The sequence below is a fragment of the Gracilinanus agilis genome, chromosome 3, assembly GCF_016433145.1.
Source record: "Gracilinanus agilis isolate LMUSP501 chromosome 3, AgileGrace, whole genome shotgun sequence".
NCBI lineage: Eukaryota > Metazoa > Chordata > Mammalia > Didelphimorphia > Didelphidae > Gracilinanus > Gracilinanus agilis.
Window position 1 is genome coordinate 556,523,532 of NC_058132.1, and position 20,244 is coordinate 556,543,775.

At 34.3% G+C, this 20,244-nt stretch overlaps 1 protein-coding gene across 1 annotated transcript in view; it reads left to right on the top strand.

The window, feature by feature from the left end:
* The window catches only part of MYCBP2 (MYC binding protein 2), a 344,646-nt gene that overhangs the window by 193,442 nt on the left and 130,960 nt on the right, over positions 1 to 20,244 (top strand). The window contains exons 41-45 of the mRNA XM_044670580.1: positions 3,674 to 3,899; positions 9,519 to 9,637; positions 11,196 to 11,283; positions 12,149 to 12,198; positions 15,459 to 15,631. Coding sequence (XP_044526515.1) covers positions 3,674 to 3,899; positions 9,519 to 9,637; positions 11,196 to 11,283; positions 12,149 to 12,198; positions 15,459 to 15,631 — 656 coding nt within the window. The remainder of the gene's footprint in view (positions 1 to 3,673; positions 3,900 to 9,518; positions 9,638 to 11,195; positions 11,284 to 12,148; positions 12,199 to 15,458; positions 15,632 to 20,244) is intronic.

Here is a 20,244-nt window from a genome sequence, read left to right on the forward strand (position 1 = left end):
AATAGAAATAATCCACCAGTCACCTTTTGAAAGAGATCCCCAAAATATAACTTCCAGGAATATTAGAGCCAAATTCCAGAACTCCGAGGTCAACAAGAAAATATTGCAAACAGCCAAAAAGAAACAATTCATATAATGTAGAGCCACAATAAGAATAACATAAGAATTATCAGCTTCTACATTAAAGGATCAGAGAGTCTGGAAAATGATATTCCAGAAGGCAAAAGAGCTACGACTTCAAACAAGATTCACTTACCCAGAAAAACTTGGCATAATCCTTCAGGGGAAAAAATGGGAATTCAGTGAAATAGAAGACTTTAAAACATTGCTAAGGAGAAGACCGGATCTGAATGGAAAATTTGACTCAAATATAAGACTCAGGGGAATCTTAAAAAGGAAACAGGAAAGGGAACTCAAAAAGACTTCAATAAGGTTAAACTGTTTACATGCTTACATGAGAAGATGATCCTTGTAACTCCTAACAGTTTTATCATTCTTAGGGCAGTTAGAAGGAGTCTACATAGACAGAGAGCAAGAGTGTGATTTGAATATGATGGGATGATATCTCAAAAAAAATAAAATTAAAAGCCTAAGGAAGAAGAAAGCATTGGGAGAAGGGGAAACAAAAAATAGAATGGTGTAAAGTATCACATGTAAAAGGCATGAAAGAACTTTTACCGTGAGGGGAAGATAGGGGATGTAGGGAATGGATCATGTGAACCTTATTTATCAGAATATGCTCAGAGGGAAAAAAACCATACACAATCAATTGAATATAGAAATAATGTTACAGGAAAGTAGGAGGGGAAGGGGATGAAGGGAGGTGGGGCAGATAGAAAAGAGGGCAAATTGGGGGATATTGTGGTCAGAAACTCAACAGGGGAAAATAGGATAGAGTAATACCCAGTAATCATAGTGATGCAAATGTGTTTTACAGTGTCTCTTTAAATTAAGGCCTCATTGCTCAAATGTATAGAGAAATAAGTTAAATGAATAAGAATACAAGTCATTCCCTAACTGATAAATGATCAAAGGATATAGACAGTTCTCAAAGTAATTAGAGTTATCTATATTCATTAAAAATACTATAAATCACTATTTATTAGAGAAATACAAATTAAAACAACTCTGAGGTGTCCCTCCACACCAGTCAGATCACCTCTTATGACAGAAAAAGAAAATGACAAACTTGGAGGGGATGTGGGAAAATTAGAACACGAATGCATTGTTGGGGAAGTTATGAACTGATTCAGTCTTTCTGGAGAGCAATTTGGATCTATGCCCAAAGGGCTATAAAACAGAACATAAGCTTTCATCCAGCAATACCATTACTAGATTTTTATACCAAAGAGATAAAAAAAAAAAACCATAAAGAAAAAGGACTTATATGTACAAAGACTTTTTTTTTTTTTAATAAACCCTTAATTTCGGTGTATTGTCTCATAGGTGGAAGAGTGGTAAGGGTGGGCAATGGGGGTCAAGTGACTTGCCCAGGGTCACACAGCTGGGAAGTGGCTGAGGCCGGGTTTGAACCTAGGACCTCCTGTCTCTAGGCCTGACTCTCACTCCACTGAGCTACCCAGCTGCCCCCTGTACAAAGACTTTTAAAGCAGATCTTTTTTGTATGGACAAAGAATTGGAAAGTGAGGGGATGCCCATCAATTGGGGAATGGCTGAGTGAGTTATAGTATATGATTGTAATGGAATAGTATTGTGCTATAAGAAATGTCAAGCAGGAGAAGCTCAGAAAAACCTGGAAAGACTGACACGAACTGAAACTGAATGAAGTAAACAGAACCAAGAGAACATTGTATACATGCAGGAATGTTGAACAGTGAACTACTGTGAATAATTTAACTATTTTTAGCAATACAATGATCCAAATAATTTCAAAGGATTCATGATTAAAAATGCCTTCTGTTTCCAGAGAAAGGACTGATGTCTCAATCCATTCAAAAACCAAACTTTTTTCACTTTTTATTTTATTCATAATTCCTTCCACAAAAGGATTAATATGGGAAAATATTTTATATGACTGCACATGTGAAATCTACATCAGAATGCTTACCATCTGAGGATGAGGGTAGGGAGAAAATTCTATAATCTAAATTCTTTTTAAAATTTGAAAAGTTTTTACATGTAATGAGAGAGGAATAAAATAATATTTAAGAAATAAAGGTAAAAAATTTTCCCAAAGCAATCTTGTCTACTCTTCTATTTACTTCTGATCCCAATTTATTGTTTATTTATTGGACACATCTACAGCATAAAAATGGTCTTTGGATTGTCTATCAAGTGCATGTCATAGTCTATAATAAGACTTTTCCACACACCTCATATTGTTTTCTTGGGATAAAGTATTTTAAGTGATTATTGTTCTCAGGAAACTGTTATCTTCTGTAGTTTAGTAACGCCTTTAGAACTATGTCATCTGCAAATAGGAGCATCTTGGGGAATGACTCTTAAATTTGAATTCTTGTATTGGTAATCTTACCTGACAGTGAAGATTGTTGGTGACTACTTGTTTTATGCTAGAAATGTTTTATGACTATAAAGCACTATATAAATTTAAAGTTATTATTCTTAAACTATTGATCCTACTGGAATAATTGTAGTTTTTAACATCCCCAAAATAACTTGAATATATGTTTTCATTTATTCAAATTATGTTTAATGATATGAAATTGAGTGGATTGTGCAAAGCAATATAAAAAATATCAGAGATATATAGCCACAAATGGAAGGTAGTCAGTTATGTAATAATAAAGGTCAAAAGATAGGAAAACCAGATATTGCTGTAGTACCCACATAGTGTCAAGAGAAAGAACCCAATCAAGGATTTATGGGAAGACAAGAACAAAAGTGAAAGAACAAGAAGAAATAGATGGATTGCATTTTATACTTTGAAAAGAATACAGGTATTGTTGAAATCATAGATCTGTTTAACCTAAGAATGCTTTTTAACCTAAGTAATAAGTATAATTTCTTTATTAGAATGTTTTCATTTAAAGTGAGTTACTTATGACTCAGAAAATAATAAAACCAGAACTTTGATTTGTTAGTTGTTCTTTTGTTTGTTTTTATTTCCTACTTTAAAAACATTATTGGGTACCTTTTTTAAAACATGAAAGCTTTTAAAAATTTTATTGTGTCAAAAGTGAATAAAAGTAAAATTCACATAATTCCCAATAAGTTAATATTTTCTCCTGGTGGTAAATGACTAATTTTTTTTTTCAATTAGTTTACACCCTCTGATTACTCTCTTCTCAACCTCTCATTAAGAAAATGAAAAAATAAAAATAAAATGAAGCCATTGCTATATGCATATAGTTTGAACATTTCTGAATATGTGTGTTTCTGAATTTTAATTAGCATCTCTTTCTTCTTTTGGATTCATGTTTTATCATTGTTATTAGTGTTCTGAAGTTTTTCAGAGTTGTTTTTCTCTATAATGCTACTGTATAGAGTACACTTTTGTAACAATTAACAAACTTATTCACAGATTTCTCCCTTTCCCCTTTTGCTTCTTTCCTTTTTACTTTTAGATCCATCACACTTATTTGTGCACTTAAAAGCTTTATATAATCAAAATTGTTCATTTTGTCTTGTTTAATTTTCCTTTCACTTTTCCACTGCCATAGATCTCAAAGGTAATTTTTTTGATTGACTTTAGGTGACCTTCCCAGAGTGTGTAAGATGGATGACAATCGAGTTTGACCCTCAGTGTGGTACCGCACAATCAGAAGATGTACTCCGTTTGTTGATTCCTATTAGAACTGCTCAGAACTCCGGATTTGGACCAAAGGTGAATTTTGTTCATGAAAACCTCAATTCATGGATAGAATTAAAGAAATTTTCAGGATCTTCTGGATGGCCAACTATGGTTTTAGTCTTGCCAGGTAAGATTTTTTTGTTTTACTTAGTGATAATTACAGAGAGTATTGTACATTAACTGTATGTCTTTTCACTCTATTTTATTTTTTAAATTTTCTATAAAATTTCTTACCTTTCATCTTAGAATTTATACTGTGTATTAGTTCCAAGACAGAAGAGTGAGAAGGATTAGACAATGGGGGTAAAGTGACTTGCCCAGGCTTACACAGCTTCGAAGTATTTGAAGTCAGATTTGAACTTAGGACCTCCAGTCTCTAGGCCTGGCTCTCAGTCTGTCAAGTTCTGCTCAACGAATTATTTGTGGGTCAGTGAACCAGGATGAGGAAAATGACTTTTGAGATTGCAGGAGGGCCAGCTGCCAGACTGACAGGTCAGACACGCAGACAGCCTCTTGCTAGGCAGTGACAAATTTTATTGAGTTGGTGTACACACTTCATAGGGAAAATGATGTAGGCTAAAGGATTAGGTAATCCTTTTGCAGGAATAATGGTTAGTAATGATTTAAAAGATGGGAACAATGGATATAGACTGCCTTAGTGGCTCCAAGTAGTGCTTTCTATAGCCTAATAAATCACATGTCAGCATATCAATGTATGACCTAATACTGTATGTTCTTCTCATAGGACTCCTACTTCAGTAGTTTTCTTGGCAGGACATTAGTATTTCAGGAGGGGAAAAAGTTTGCCTTTCTCATGGTGGGGAGCAGACTGCATGCTTGGCAATTTCTAAGCTATGATTTCCTAGAAATCTTGCAAACTGCAGTGCATTGTGCATTCCATTGCCTTGCTGGAATGGAAGCCCCTAATCTTCTTATGCCGATGATGGCAAACCTATGACACACCCTTAACCATTTTTGATGACATATAGCCACATACAGAGAAGTATGAGGCCACATACCAAGGATGAAACATTTGCTGTAGAGACTCCGTGCACTATAGATGACAATTCTACCTATATTAATTTGCCTATTTGGGTTTATTAAATACAGTTATATATTACAATTATACATTTTTGTTATTTAAACTATAAATATTGTGAAATTATGGTGTTTTTTCTCGAAGTGACACACCACCTGAGTTATACTCGGTTTTTTGGTGAATTTTGACACACCAAGCTCAAAAGGTTGCCCATTACTGTCTTATGCTATTCCCACATCAGTCTAGTAAGCTACCCAGCTGCCCCCTTTCACTCTACTTTTTAAAAAAAATGAGAAAAGGGGTTATTTTTAGGAAGGAACATGGAAAAAAAAAGTTTGGAGATTAAGAACAGTGTAGACTAGAGAAAAAACTAACTTTCCTGAAATACAGAGTTTATGTTGGGATATAGAAAGTAATAAGTTTAGAAAGGCAAAGTGAAACCAGATTAAAGAAAAAAAAATAAACAAGATTCATATTCTTTGCCTAAGTTGACTCCTGTATGTATGCATTTGATCAGATCCCTTCCCATCTTATCCACAAGTTGTATCTGTACCCTCAGTCTTCCTTCTTTATTTTAGATTCAACTTAAATCCTGTAGATATCACTTGATATCTATCTACCCTTTCTCAGCAACAGAAAAAACCTCTATACTTTCTGCTTCTCCTTTTCTCCTATCCTCCCCCATTTGCAATCTTTTTCAGCCTCATCACTCAATTGAAGCTGCTCTCCCCAGTATTAGCAGTTTTTTTAATCATCAAATCTGATGGTCTTTTTGTCAGTACTTATTTTTCATGACCTACCTAATGCATTTGACACTGTTCATCAGGCTTTTCTGGGTACTGTCTCCTCTGTGGGCTTTTGTAACTTTTCTATCACTCTCTTTCTCTGTCTATCTGTCTCTTTCCTCTCTCTCCCCTTCCCTTTTCCTCTCTCTCCTTCCTTCTTTTTCCTCTCCTGTTAATTCCTTCTCTCCCTCCTCTTTCTATCCCTCTCTCCTTTCCTTTCACACTTCATATTCATCACCCCTTTCTCTCTTTTTCTCACTCTTTCTGCTCTCCTTTCCTGATCACATGACACTCCCACCTTTGCATTCAGTTAATTCCAATAACTCCTTCCTACCTACATGATAAAATATATTTGGTTTTTAAAACCTTCACAACCTTGCCCCAACCTGTCTTTCTAACTTCATTATCCATCACTTCTTCTCACCCCACCCTGCCATCTAGCCAAAAATGTCCTTCTTTTTGTTCTGTACATCCAAATCTCCATTTCCCATTCCAATGCCTTGATACTGGCCACCTCTCAGGCCTGGAATATAGTTTTTCCTCACATATTCTTCCTAGAGTTCCTCTTTTTTTTAAGAGGCAGCTCAAGTACCAGCTTCTACATGAACCTTCCAAAGTATTTAGCTACTTTTTATATTTTTATTATTTTTATATATTTTGTATGTTTTTGTTCCCTTTATATTTATTCTGTATATACTTATATTTTATTTTTTGATTAGACCACAAACTCTTTCCAAGTAGGGATTGTTTCATTCATTGTATTTGTATCCTTAGAACATTGTTGGTACATAGATATGTAATAAATGCTTATTATTTATTTATTAAATAGTGATTTTTTTATATCTTGTCAAGAAGTTTTAGTTAGCCTATTCAGTATATCAACTTTCTACTTCTGGGGGTGGAGCCAAGGAGAAGTGAACCAGAGCTGCTCCATGTCATCAACAGAATCCTCTCTGACCAAGATTAAAATATCTCCACAAAATGAATACAGAAGTGAAAGAACCAACAAAGAGACAGAATGAAACAACTTTTCAAGAAAAGAAAACCCAAAAGCTCAGGGAAAAGCTACAAGACAGGGCAATCAAGGGTGTGCCTGATTGGATCAAGTACATAGCAAGACCAAAACTTTGAGCCTATGCCCAAGGCTACAATTTGATCAGCCTATGACCTGATCTGGGTCAGAGTGAGAACAAAAGCTTAGCCAAAGCCTGAGGCAAGTCCTTAAGCCATCAGCATCTCTAGGGTCAGTTGAATCAGCAAAGGGATTTGTGGCTCTCAGAGCTGTCAACACTCAAACCCAGAAAATAAGCTGAGAATAACATCAAGCAAGGGCTGAAATTTAAGTGGGTACTTCAACTTCCCAGAAAGAGAACCTACCTATAATTAGATAGGGAAAATAAGCAAACAAAAAAAAAAGCATCTAACTCTAAAGAATTTTTATGCAGACAAAGAGCAAGGTACAGATGCAGAAGGGGACAGTGAAAGCAAAGGAAACACTTGTAAAGTTCAAAAGAAAAATATAAATTTGGCACATTCTCAAAGAGCTCAAAAAAAGACGTCAAAAACCAATTAAGAGAGGCAGAGGAAAAGTGGGGAAGAAAAATGAAAGTGATGCAAGAAGAAAGGAAAGTGATACAGGAAAGAAATGGGCTTTTTGAAAAAGGAGAACCAAAAACTGATAGAGGAAAATCAGGCCTTAAAAATCAGAATTGATGATTTAGAAACTAATTACTTCATGAGAAATCAAGAAACAATAAAGCAAAATCAAAGGAATAAATAAAAGGAGGAAAACATGAAATATCTTATTGACAAAACAACTGACTTGGAAAATAGATCTAGGAGAGACAATTTGAGAATTATTGAACTACCTGACAGCCATGATCAAGAAAAAACCTTGGGCAGCATGTTATAAGAAATTATCAATGATAACTACCCAGAACTCAACAAGAAAGTAAAATTGAAATTGAAAGAATTCACAGATCACCTCCAGAAAGAAATCTTTAGATAACAATTTATAGGAATATAATAGCTAAATTCAAGAGCCACCAAGCTAAGGAGAAAATTCTTCAGTCAGCCAGAAAGAAACCATGCAAGTACTATGGCGCTACAATTAGGATCACACATGACCTAGCAGCTTCTACATTAAAGGATTGAAAATCAAGGAATATGATAATTCAGGAAGACAAAAAATTTGGGTTTACAACCCAGAGTCACTGATTAAACAAAACTGTGCGTATTATTTCAGGGGAAAAAATGATCATTCAATAAGACAAACAAAACTGAACATATTCTTTCAGGGGAAGAAATGATCATTCAATAAGACAAAAGATTTCCAAGCGTTCCTGAGTTATTCCTAAACAAAAAAAATTGAAGTCCAAACACAAGAGAAGCCCAAAAAAGGTAAATAAGAAAGAGAAAATTTAAGGGATGCATTAAGGTCAAAATGTTTATCTGTCTATAAGGAAAGAGGATTTCTATAATTCTCAAAAATTTCCCTTAACAGTAGAGAAGATAGAAGGAATTTACTCAGAAAAAAAGGGTGGAGAAGTAAGCTGATTATGATGATATAATGTGTATGTAAATGTGATAATATGGAACAAAATGTATATATGATATGATATGTATGCATTTGAATGATAGGTAAAAAATAAATCAAGGGTTGAAAGAGAAGGTTGCACTGAGAGAAAAGGGAAGGGATAGATTAATTAATTAATGCAGAGCAAAAGGAGCAGAACCAGAAGAACATTATACACAGAGACTGATAACATTATGACACAATTGAATGTAACAGACTTTTCTACTAGCATCCATGCAATGATCCAGGACAATTCAGAGGAACCTTTGAGAAAGAATGCTATCCACATCCAGAGGAAGAACTGTGGGAGCAGAAATGCAGAAGAAAAATATATGATAGGTCACATAGTTTGATGGGGATATGATTAGGGTTTTGATATTAAAAAATCACTCTTATGCAAACATGAATAACATGGAAATAAGTTTTGAACAATGATACATGTATAACCCTATGGAACTGCTTGTCAGCTCCAGGAGGGGGGTGGAAGAATCATGAATCATGGAACCATGGAAAAATATTCTAAGCAAATAAATAATTTATTTTTTAAAAGTCTACCAACTTTGTTTCTTTACATGTACTATTGGATTATGTAAATGTTATAAAGACTTTTTGGTCATTTTTCTTAGAAATGTTCATAGAAGTTCTATAATTAAATGTTAAGAGTATAGTATGGAGGGCAGCTGGGTAGCTCAGTGGATTGAGAGCCAGACTGAGAAATGGGAGATCCCAAGTTCAAATTTGGCCTCAGACACTTCTTAGCTGTGTGACCCTGAGCAAGTCACTTAACCTCCGTTGCCTAGCCCTTACCCTTCTTCTGCCTTGGAACCAATAATACAGTTTTGATCCTAAGACAGAAGGTATGGCTTAAAAAAATTATTTTAAATAAAAAAGAGTATAGTATGGATTGTATATATGTAACTTTTGACAGTCATGGAACTTGCTAAATTGATGCCAAATGAATCTTTATGAATATCGGCTATAGTAGAATGATTATTGAATTTGGAGTCTGTAGTTCTGGGTTCAAATCCTTGCTTTGTCAGATGGTATATTGTGACATTGACCTCTGTAAAAATTAAGGGATTAGAGTAAACTCTATACCTCTGTAGTCTATACACTTGTGATCCTAATCAGTTCTCTGTTCTGATCCCTACATAAGAGCTATTTAAATTCTAATAACTCTTTAGACACCTGAAGAGTGATTCCTTATGTGAATATAAAATTAAAAATATTCCATATGTCCATTAATTTTTTTCTTCTGTGTTTCTTCTGTATTTCTCTTTCTCTGGAGATCTTGAAGAAGGAGGATAATTAAAGGAGTATTTTCATTTCAAGATTTTTTCTTCTTAGGAAATGAAGCCCTTTTTTCATTAGAGACTGCATCAGATTATGTGAAGGATGATAAGGCTTCGTTTTATGGTTTCAAGTGTTTTGCAATTGGATTTGAATTTAGTCCTGCTTCTGATGAGGTGAGAGTGAATCTTTTCTTATATTAAAATAAAATTTTTAGGAGGCAACATTTGACTTCTAAATGTCAGTCAAATATTTTGTTCAAAGTTTAAGTTAATTTTTAAGCTATTATTTGTAAAGTAAATATACACATACACATCTATCTTTACACACACATATGCTATTGGATGGGCTCCATTATATATTAGGTTCCCTTTTATTAAAAAACATTCTTGATAAATGGAAAACTTGAAATTTGAGTTATCTTATAGAAACTACTATGGTGAAGAAGCTCAAACTACCTTGCAGTATCTTATTACTAAATTTTCTGCATCAATATTTAAATATTTGAAATTCATAAACATTATAAATCAGGAATTGATTTACTGTTTTGTTAGTTGACTAGATTTTAAGAAATAATGGAGAACATGTTAATAATGCAACTTAAAATTTAAAGTTTGTCATGTGTAGATGTTGGGGGGAAGGAAGAGAACTTGTTACTAAACCCTTACCAGAACATCTTTGCCTTAAATCAACCAAAAATCTGTCATGTGATAACAGATCTTGTAAATACAGTTAGTAATAACCTAAATAATCATTAAAAAGTAGATGTGTAAAAAACCACTGGTAAAGTGAATTGATTTAAGCATGTTTCCTTCTCCCAGATCTCCACACCCAGAATTAGGTTAAGACTAAATGCATTGTATAGGGTTTCAAACTGTTTTGAATTTTTAAAACGTTTTAGCCACATTCATCAAACTCCATCTGATACTAATTTCTGCCTAATATACCAAGAAAATATGGAAGTGACTTCCATAATACTGAGCTCTCTTACAAATATAAATTCCCCAGAAATCAACAATTATAGGTATGATTTCTCTTTCTTACACTTCTCTGCTGTTTAAAGGAGTAGGGAGGAAACTGAATCCCTGATCAGATCCTTCCTACCCTGAATTCTTTTCCCTTTTTTCCTCCCAAATGGTTTATAATTGTGCAACATAAAGAGAATGTTTAATCTATATAGGAAATTGTCATTACCCCAGTTATTCTTAATTCACTTAGTTATTATTCTCTTGTGGGTTAATGACAACTTTCAGGTTTGTTATGTAGCCAAATCTATATTTCTTCTAAATGTCTAGAATTTCATTCAACAAAACAAAACAAAATAAAGGATAAAATTTTAACCAAATTTTTCAGTTATTGGTTAATAAAGTTCTGTTGATTAATAAACATATTTGAAGTCCTTATCATGTGTATTAACCAACTATTGGAGAAGAATTGGTTTTCTCCTGGAATTACTTCAGTAGTTATGTAACACAATTTTCCCGAGTGTGTTCAAATGTATTTTTTTTAATCCCTTGACCGTCATCTTAGAATCAATACTGTCTATTGTTTCCCAGACATAAGAGTGATAAGGGCTAGGCAATGGGTGTTCGGTAACTTGCCTGGGAATGAAAGCATATTTTTTGAGATCCCATATCATGCCAATTGTGGTTTTATAGAAACACATTATACTAACCTGAGTATTGACATCAGGCACAAAATTTTGAGTAAGAATTTAAATTTGTAATTTTATAGGGAATTATTCAATTGGAAAAAGAATTAGCCAATCTTGGTGGGGTTTGTGCAGCAGCTTTAATGAAAAAGGATCTAGCACTTCCTATTGGTAAGTAATACTGTATTTACTCAGACATTGTCTTATGCCATATCACCTACACACTTAAATATATATTTTCCTTTCTTTCTTTCTCACACACAGATGCACACAGAAACCACTGTATTTCCTCCTCATAATGCCTTCCTCCCAGCTACTTTTTACTTTAAATCACCAGTCTTGCTGCCAGAAGGGCCTTTATTCTAAGTAAAATATATTTATTCTAGATCTCTGACTGAGGAAAGCTATGTCATCTAGGCCTGTTACTGTATTCCTGTAGTCAGGCAGCACTCCTTTTAATTCATTTCTTTCCTACATCACCCCACTACATTCCTAATCTAAAAACTGATTATAATTAATCATGCCAATTGTGGTTTTATAGAAACACATCATTGCTTGAATGTAAAGCATATATTTAAAGCATTTACCAAACATTTCCCACATCCATCAGTTCCTTTTCTGTAAAATGTTTTCACTCTAGCTTAAAATTTCTTTCAAGTCTTTCAAGTAACTGCAAAGTAAACATTAGATTCTAAATATAGCTTCCTTTGCCATTAACTGATATCTAATGCTAAGTAATCATAGCTCTTTGGTATCAGAATCTCAGAAATAATTAGGAGTTAAACAAGTTAGCTAAAAGTCCAATAGTTTGAGGTAGCATAATTCTTTTCAATATAAGAATGAAATTATTAGATTAAAAAGGGATAGCTATAAAAATAGTATGTGGTTTTATGTTAAATACATGTTACAAATTTCATCTTATATTTTTAACCACATTCTGTACAAAATAATTGTAAAGTTTTTAATAACATATTGGAATTTTAATGCAGAATTGTGTTTTAACATTCTTCATCAAAACATTTAATTTGTGCAGCAGGTAATGAATTGGAGGAAGATCTTGAAATTCTTGAAGAGGCTGCTCTGCAGGTAAATATATTATACTTTATGTTGCAAGTAAGACATGAATCCAAAATTGTATTTGACCACTAATTTCAAAGTAATATGCATATTCACAATATTATCAAACTTTGGATTTGAAAAACATTTAGAAACTATGAAATTAACTCTAGGGCAACAGTGAAATTATTGAATGTGTACTTGCTGGAAAGTTATTTTATTAACATTTTATTTGGATTATATCTTTCTAGGAGACTTATATTGCTGTCTTTGTTTACAGATCAGAATTTTACTGTCATTGAGCCTTCTACTCAATTTCTTTTATGAAAAATGTACTAGCAAAAGGGTCACATATCTCTGTAGAAAAAGACCAGTGCAATAACGTTCTCCATACAAGTAGTTTGAGCAAAATATGTTCTGATTTGTCAGAAAGATTTAACATATGCCCTTGTTCATTCTAACTATTTATTCTATTACCTTAAGAAATAAGAAAAACATGTCATTGTTTATCATTGGAGGAAACATTATGATTTAGAGAATAGCATACACTCCAGATTATAATAATAATTATTGTTATTAGCATATAAATAGGACCTGAAAGTTTACAAAGCATTTTATATATATTATATCATTTGATCCTCAAAGCAAATCTTGTGAAGACAGGTGTTTTAATTCCCATTTTGCATATGAGAGATCTGAGGCTGAAAAGATTGTAATTTGTTCAGTATTACACAGCTAATATATCCAAAGTGGAATTTGAACCTCCAGTCTGAACTCCAAGGGCAGCATTATAGTCACTGAACTTTCTTGCTGCCTAGGTAAAAGATTATTGCTCTGCCTGTTGCCTTAATTCTCACCAGAAGTCACAAAATGCTTCAATTTTCTTGTCTATTATATAGGAAAAGTAAAATAATGTATATTGGCTACTATATTACTATATATATAGTATGCTGTATATATTAGTTTTTTAATGTTATGTAATATAATTATATATGAATTTAATTTCAGCAAGTCTAATTATGAGTCTACTGTGGTTGATGATCTGGGAAATAGAGGGAAGAGCATTCAAAGCATTTTTTTACTTTCCCTGAAAAGCAGCCTCGAGGCTGGGGAGAATAGGGAGAAGAGCAAGAGAGGAAAAAGAGCAAGTCTGAGGCTCCAAGGATCCGGAGGTGTCTCAGAGTTGCATGGCTTGGTAGGCTATCTGAAAAATTGAGAGTCCAAATTCCAAACTTCTTGTCACCAAAAATGTAACAATTAAAAATGATAAGGGCTGATATTATGAGGAAAACTAATATTTTATTTAGGTCCATGTTGGTAGAATAAAATCAACCATGTGCCTGTAAAAATTTAAAATTGCCGCCTCAGCCATTAATGCTCCCTACCTTCCCTCATCTTGTCTGAGTAGCAAAAGAGGAAGTCACGCCCAACTTCCCAATATTTAAAGCTGAACTTTACCTTGAAGACGTCATCCAAAACAGGAAACCCATTGGACCATGGGAAATGTAGTTTCGAAGTCCCCCACATGTCCACAGGAAGTTGTCATATGTCTACATATCTTGAGGCTTAATACCTCTAAAATGGTACCTCAGAAATTCTAAATAACACACTTTGTCTTGGGTTCCTCATCTGTAAAATTAATTGGAGAAGGAATTAACAAACTACTCTACTATCTTTCCCAAGAAATCCCCAAATGGAGATCACAAAGAGTCAACATGACTGAAATAACCAAACAAGGGGGAAGAATAGAGTCCAAATTGATTGGACTATAAATAGGAAGGCTTCAAGAAGGGGCTGACATTGGTAGAAATTATATAAATTCACTGGAGTTAGGAGGATACATTTGGGGCATAGGCAACAACTTGAACAAAGGTATATGTAGGGCATCACTACCTCTATACTAGATATGGGTTAGAATAGTAAATATTAACCGGAATATATGGAGAGGAGTAGAGATAAGACTGTAAAGGTAGAATGGTGCCAGATTGTGAAGAGGAATTAGAAATAGAGCATCTGATCACATTTTTTGCCGATTTTTACTTTATATTGAATGGAAAGGAGCCAGAGAAAATAGAGGTATTAAATGCTAATTGTTTATATACTTATCCTATAGAGGTCCAGCTCTATATACTGACAGGCTTTTGAATGGCCTAAAGTGGTGTCGGATTATTAAGGACGAAAAGACTTGAGAACAGTGGCTCTTGATTAGCTCATGACTGTTCCAATTTGACATGGACCTTCAAGTTTAATATATACAGAATTCAAAACCTATTTCACACAAAAGCACAAAGAAGTTTTGCAGCCGTGCAGACATGCCAAAGTTACAGAATTATATCATGATTGGTATATGGTTTTACAAAGCACAATAGAGTATAGGAAGGGGTTAGATCATGATTGACATATGACTTACAAAAGTTTCTCCCATAAAGAGTAAACTGGATAAGGAAAAAAAAAAATTCAAGGTTAGGAATGAGTCTCAATATTATCTAAAAGCTAGTTCTGGGAAAAGTTTCTATATTTTAAAGATATACTTCATGAGTGGACCTTTTACTTTATTAGGAGGAATGCACCTGGCTGGATGAGGGATTGTCTGACTTTTCCTGCTTTTGACCTTGAGTAGTCTGGGAAACAGTTTCACAGTCCAGGCAAAGTTTTTGTTTAATGTCTTGGAGAAAAACTATTAACTCTTTAACTGCTGGTTTACTAGGAACTTAAAGCTTTCCTAGAAAATTAGATTATAATGCTTTCCAATAAGAAAAGGTGTGGATTATAAAAGGAATCAAAGAGAGAGGAGTCAAGATTTTTATCTTAGACACAACCATCCTGTCTGTGTCCTGCCTTGCAAGGAAGAAAGATCAAACACACAGTGTTACCTGTCGTTTATCTTGTAATGGAGTCCAGATTAAAATATCTATTACAGACTCTATTTCTCTCAATGACTTCCAATTATAAAAGGAGCCTCCGAGAGGGGTCAATTATTTTGGATTAACCATCCTGCTCCCAGCCCAGCCTTTCAGGCTTAGGCCATCAGGATCAATTACATAGCTGTATCAGCCCTATTGATCTTGATGGGAATCCAGATAAAAGGCTCTATCAAAGACCCTATTTCTCTGATTGGCCTTCAACATTATCCCAATATAATTTTACCTGAGCTTTGAAAGTTTTCTGGCCTATGGGACAGACTTTTTATGATGAAAATATGCTGGTTTTAAAGAATCCTCTTTGTGGGTGTATCATATATAATAATTTTTCCATGAGCTGATGTTTCAGTTTTCTGTTTTGTCAAATAGGTATGCAAAACTCATTCTGGCATTCTTGGAAAAGGTTTAGCTCTTTCTCATTCACCAACTATACTAGAAGCTCTTGAAGGAAGCTTGCCACTTCAGATTCAAAGCAACGAACAGTCATTCTTGGAAGATTTCATTGCCTGTGTCCCAGGATCCAGTGGTGGACGACTTGCAAGGTAATATATTTTGTGATCTAATTTCATTCCTTCTTTTTGCTTCCTTCATTTTTTAACTTTGAAACTACTATAGTAAGAAAATTAATTTTGACATACAGCATAAAATGATAATACTTTAGCTTTATGAATAAATGCAAAAAATAAAAAAGGATCTCTCTTCCCATACTCTACCCTCAACTTCCTCCACTAATGCAAATTGGCAGGCAGTTGATCTATAGAGTCTCTGAGATTTGTCTGGGGCACTGAGCGGTTTACTGACTAGCCATGGTCCCCAGACTAATATAAGTCAGAGGAAGAACATTATCCCAGATTTTTCAAGTCCTCCAAGTGCTGCACATCACATCATGCTACTGTAAAATTTGTAACTTTTATTCTAAAGGACAAAAATGCCAAAATGCCTTTAAAATGTTTTATTGTTTAGAGAATTTTATTTCAAGAATAGATCTTATCATAATCGAAATCTAGATATGCGTGCAAATGTTGAGTCAAGTAGCATGAGGTTTTGGTGTAATTTTTTAAGGGGCAAACAATTGTGTTTTCTTTGTGATTTTACTTCTTTTTTTTTAAAAAAAAAGGAGATTGAAATTAGATTTGCTTCTGTACTCAGTCCAGCTAAATTAATGAAATTATTAAGTAAAAAGCAAGACAGGGGCTCCTCATGAAAAGAAATCATTTTTAGATGAGAAAAGACATTGTCAACTGTGTATATATTTCATAAATAACTTTCCTGGGCCTACTTTTTGATTTTTAAGAAGATTCTAATGCCAAATCTTTTAATAACAATTCAGAAAACATTTATTAAGCACATTCAGTGTGCAAACACTGTGGAACTATGAAGATGTGAAGTGGAAAATAGTCTTTGTCCTTATTTCTCTTTCATTCAAGAAGGGGTTAAGGGAAAGGCTATAACTTTTTTTTTTTTAACTTTAAAATTACTTTCTATCTTAGAATAAATACTAAGTATATGTTCCAAGTAGGCAATTGAAGTTAAGTGACTTGCCTAGGGTCATTCAGGTCCAGATTTTAATCCTGGACCTCTGTTTCCAGGCCTGGTTTTTTATCCACTGAGTCACCTAGCTATCAACTTACAACTTTTTAACAGATCAGTAAGTAAACAATAAGTTGGCTTAGGATATCAAGAACGTCTTTCCATAAGAGGAGACACCCAAAGTTAGTCTTAAAGGAAGCTAAGTATTATTGTGGAATTGAGAGAGGACCATCCAAAAATATTATGGAAAGTCACAAATAGGAATTGGATTGGTAGGAATAGTGTGTAAGCAAATTTGCTGGAATGTAGATTAGAAGAGGCATGGTATAAAATTACTTGCAATGTAGATTAGATCATGGTTGTGAAAGGCTTTAATTGCTGAATTTTAAAAGTTTGTATTTTATCCCCAGAAGCAGTATAGAGATTCTGAAGGCTTTGGTAAAGGGAGAACCATGGTCAGAATTGTGTTTTTGAAAGATTTTTTTGGAAAACATGGGAAAGATGGATTACAGAGGAGAGCAACTTGAAATATAAAGATACTCTAGAGGCTATTTTAATAATCTAGGACCTTAACTAGGATTGTGGCTATGAGTTAAGATGAAATAAAATATGTGCCGAGTGTTAGGCAAATTCTGAAAGTATTCTGTGTATATGTAAACGCACAAAAAATGTTTACCCTCATTGTTATAATTATCATTATTATTAATAAGGGAACTTGTTTAAAAGATATTGTAGAAGTGGAATAAAGAAAGCAGGGGTAGTAAAAGGGTAATAAAGAGTGAAATATGACCGTAATTGTGAACTCGAGTAATGAAAGATTTTGATGCCCTCAATTGAAAGGAAAGGTTAGAATAGATTTGATTCAAAGGGGGAGAATGGGAAAGTAGAAAATTAATTCTGTTCTTGATGCATTGAGCCTGAGATACCTAAAGCACAGAATAAGTAAGCATTTGGGCTGGATATATAACTTTGATCATTCATCTGTATAGAAATAAAACAGTTGGGAACACATAGAGAGAGTTGACAGAAGAAAGCCCAGGAAAGAGCTTTAGGGGACTCTCATAGTTAGGAAGTAGGTTATGGACAATCACCCAGTAAAGGAAACCCAGATTGAATTATTACAGGTACTATAAGAATATAGGAAAGATCAGTGTCACAAAAGCCAAAAGAGGAGCAAGTTTAAAAAAAAAGGTATTCTCTATCCAATACCTGACGATTTGTGGTCAAAATCATCCACAGATGTAGGATTGTTAAAATCAGCTGTTCCAGTCAGAGTGAGGACAAAGGATGGACCAGTTCCCTGTGTGCCTCAATATCCCTTGACTAAGGAAGCAATAGAAAGTATAAAACCAATAATTGAGTCCCTAATCCAACAAAGGATAATTATACTTTGCTTTTCTGAGCACAATACACCAATTTTGCCTATAAAGAAGTCAAAAATAGATAAAAATGGCCGACCTGTATACCTATTTATTCAAGATCTAAGAGTGGTAAATCATTATGTCATCAAGACTCATCCACTTGAGCCAAGTCCAGATGCTATAATTTCTTCCATTCCAAGTCAGGCTAGATATTTCACCGTGGTAAATTTATGCTCTGCGTTTTTCTCAATACGATTCATGAGGATTCTCAAAAGATCTTTGCTGTCACTTGGGAGAAGACTCAGTGGACCTGGACTTGTCTTCTACAATGGTATACAGACTTACCTAGCCAGTTCTCTCAAATTCTAAATCAAGATGTAAAAACGAATTAAGTTTAAAGAGAGTAAATTGGTGCATTTTGTGGATGATGCTCTTTTAGCATCCCAAATGCAAAGGTGTGTTTTAGAGACAGCAAGATTATTTTGATTGAGTTATACAAGCGAGGGCATAAGATCTCCAAGGCAAAATTACAATGGATTTTGCCTTGAGTGCAATATCTTAGATTTGTGTTGTCAGAGGGTTCCAGAAGTATCACACAAAAGAGAAAGCAGATATACAAAAATTAAGTGCATCTAAAACTAAAAAACAACTTAGAGCTATTCTTGGAACTACTGGTTTCTATAGACAGTGGATTCCTGGATATAGTGAGATCACTAAGTGTTTGACAGATCTGACCAGGAATACAGAACCAGAACCTCTGAAACTAAAGCCTGAACATTGTTTAGCCTTAGATAAGCTGAAAGAAGCTATTTTATATGCCCCTGCATTAGGAATCCCAGACTATGAGAAACCTTTTCAGCTGTTTGTAAATGAAACAAAAGGTATAGCTACTGGTGTGCTGACACATACTCTAGGACAAAGTTATCATCCAATAGGATACTATAGTTGTCAGTTTGATTCAATAGCTGCAGGGACAGTACCCTGTCTAAGGGGGGTAGCAACAACAGCCGTGTTGGTTCATAAGTCAGCTGGTCTAGTTTCAGGATGTCCTTTAGAGGTCTATTGTTCACATCAAATAGAGGCACTAATGAGGAAATTTTGTACTCAAGCATATTCAGGCCAACGAATATCTAAGTATGAAATTATTCTCTTAGGTAGTGAGAATGTGCAGTTGAAGAGGTGTAGTGTATTAAGTCCAGCTGGTCTTCTTCCTGATTTACCAAAGAACAGTGAACCATTGCATGAATGTGTTAAGGTAGTAGATCTTGTGGATATGCCTAGGATGGATTTGAAAGACACTTCACTCGAAAATCCAGACTTGGTATTATTCACAGATGGATCATCATATTTGTGTAATGGAATCAGATGTACTAGAGCTGCAGTTGTCACAGATTTTGAGACACTGTGGTATGGCTCATTACCTAGTAATCTTAGTGCACAGGGTGCAGAATTAGTGGCACTGAAACAAGCCTGTCTTCTAGCTGAAGGTAAAAGGGCAAATATTTACATGGACTCTCGATATGCATTCTCTGTTTGCCATGCAACAAGAAAGATCTGGAAACAATGAGGTTTTATTACTGGATCAGGAAAACAAATAGCTCATGCAGGAATAATAACTGAGTTTTTAGAAGCAATCCAAAAGCCAAAACAGCTGGCAGTAACTCATTGTCAGAGTCATACTAGTGGTAGAGATTCAGTCTCTAAAAGTAATCATAGGGCTGATATCACTGCAAAGTATGCTGCCCAGAAAGCTCCAGTTTATATAATGAATTTAATATCTCTTGATTCTGATGATCTAGAAAAAGCATATGTAGACTCAAATATCCAGAAATGGAAGGATAAATTTGGAGCTAGGAAAGAACATGGGATATGGATTACTGATACAGGAAGACCATTGTTACCAAAAGACTTGTATACCTCTTCAAACTATACACACAAAAGGTCATTTTGGTACACAAGCTGTTGTAGATTCCATCAAGAGATAACGGGTTGCACCAGAAATAAGTACTGCTGCAAATAAGATCTGTAACAGTTGTTCTGTCTGCCAGAAGTTCAATCAGTGCATTCAGAAAGAAAGGTTTGCGTGGTAGACCTTTAGTATATTGTCCATTCAAGAGTTTATAGATTGATTATATCTGTATGCCTAAAGCTGGAAGATACAAGTATTGTCTAATGATAGTTGATAGACTAACTAAGTGGCCTGAAGCTTTTCCATCAAAGCTTTGTGGTGAAAGTGTTACTCAAGGAAATTGTTCCTAGATTCG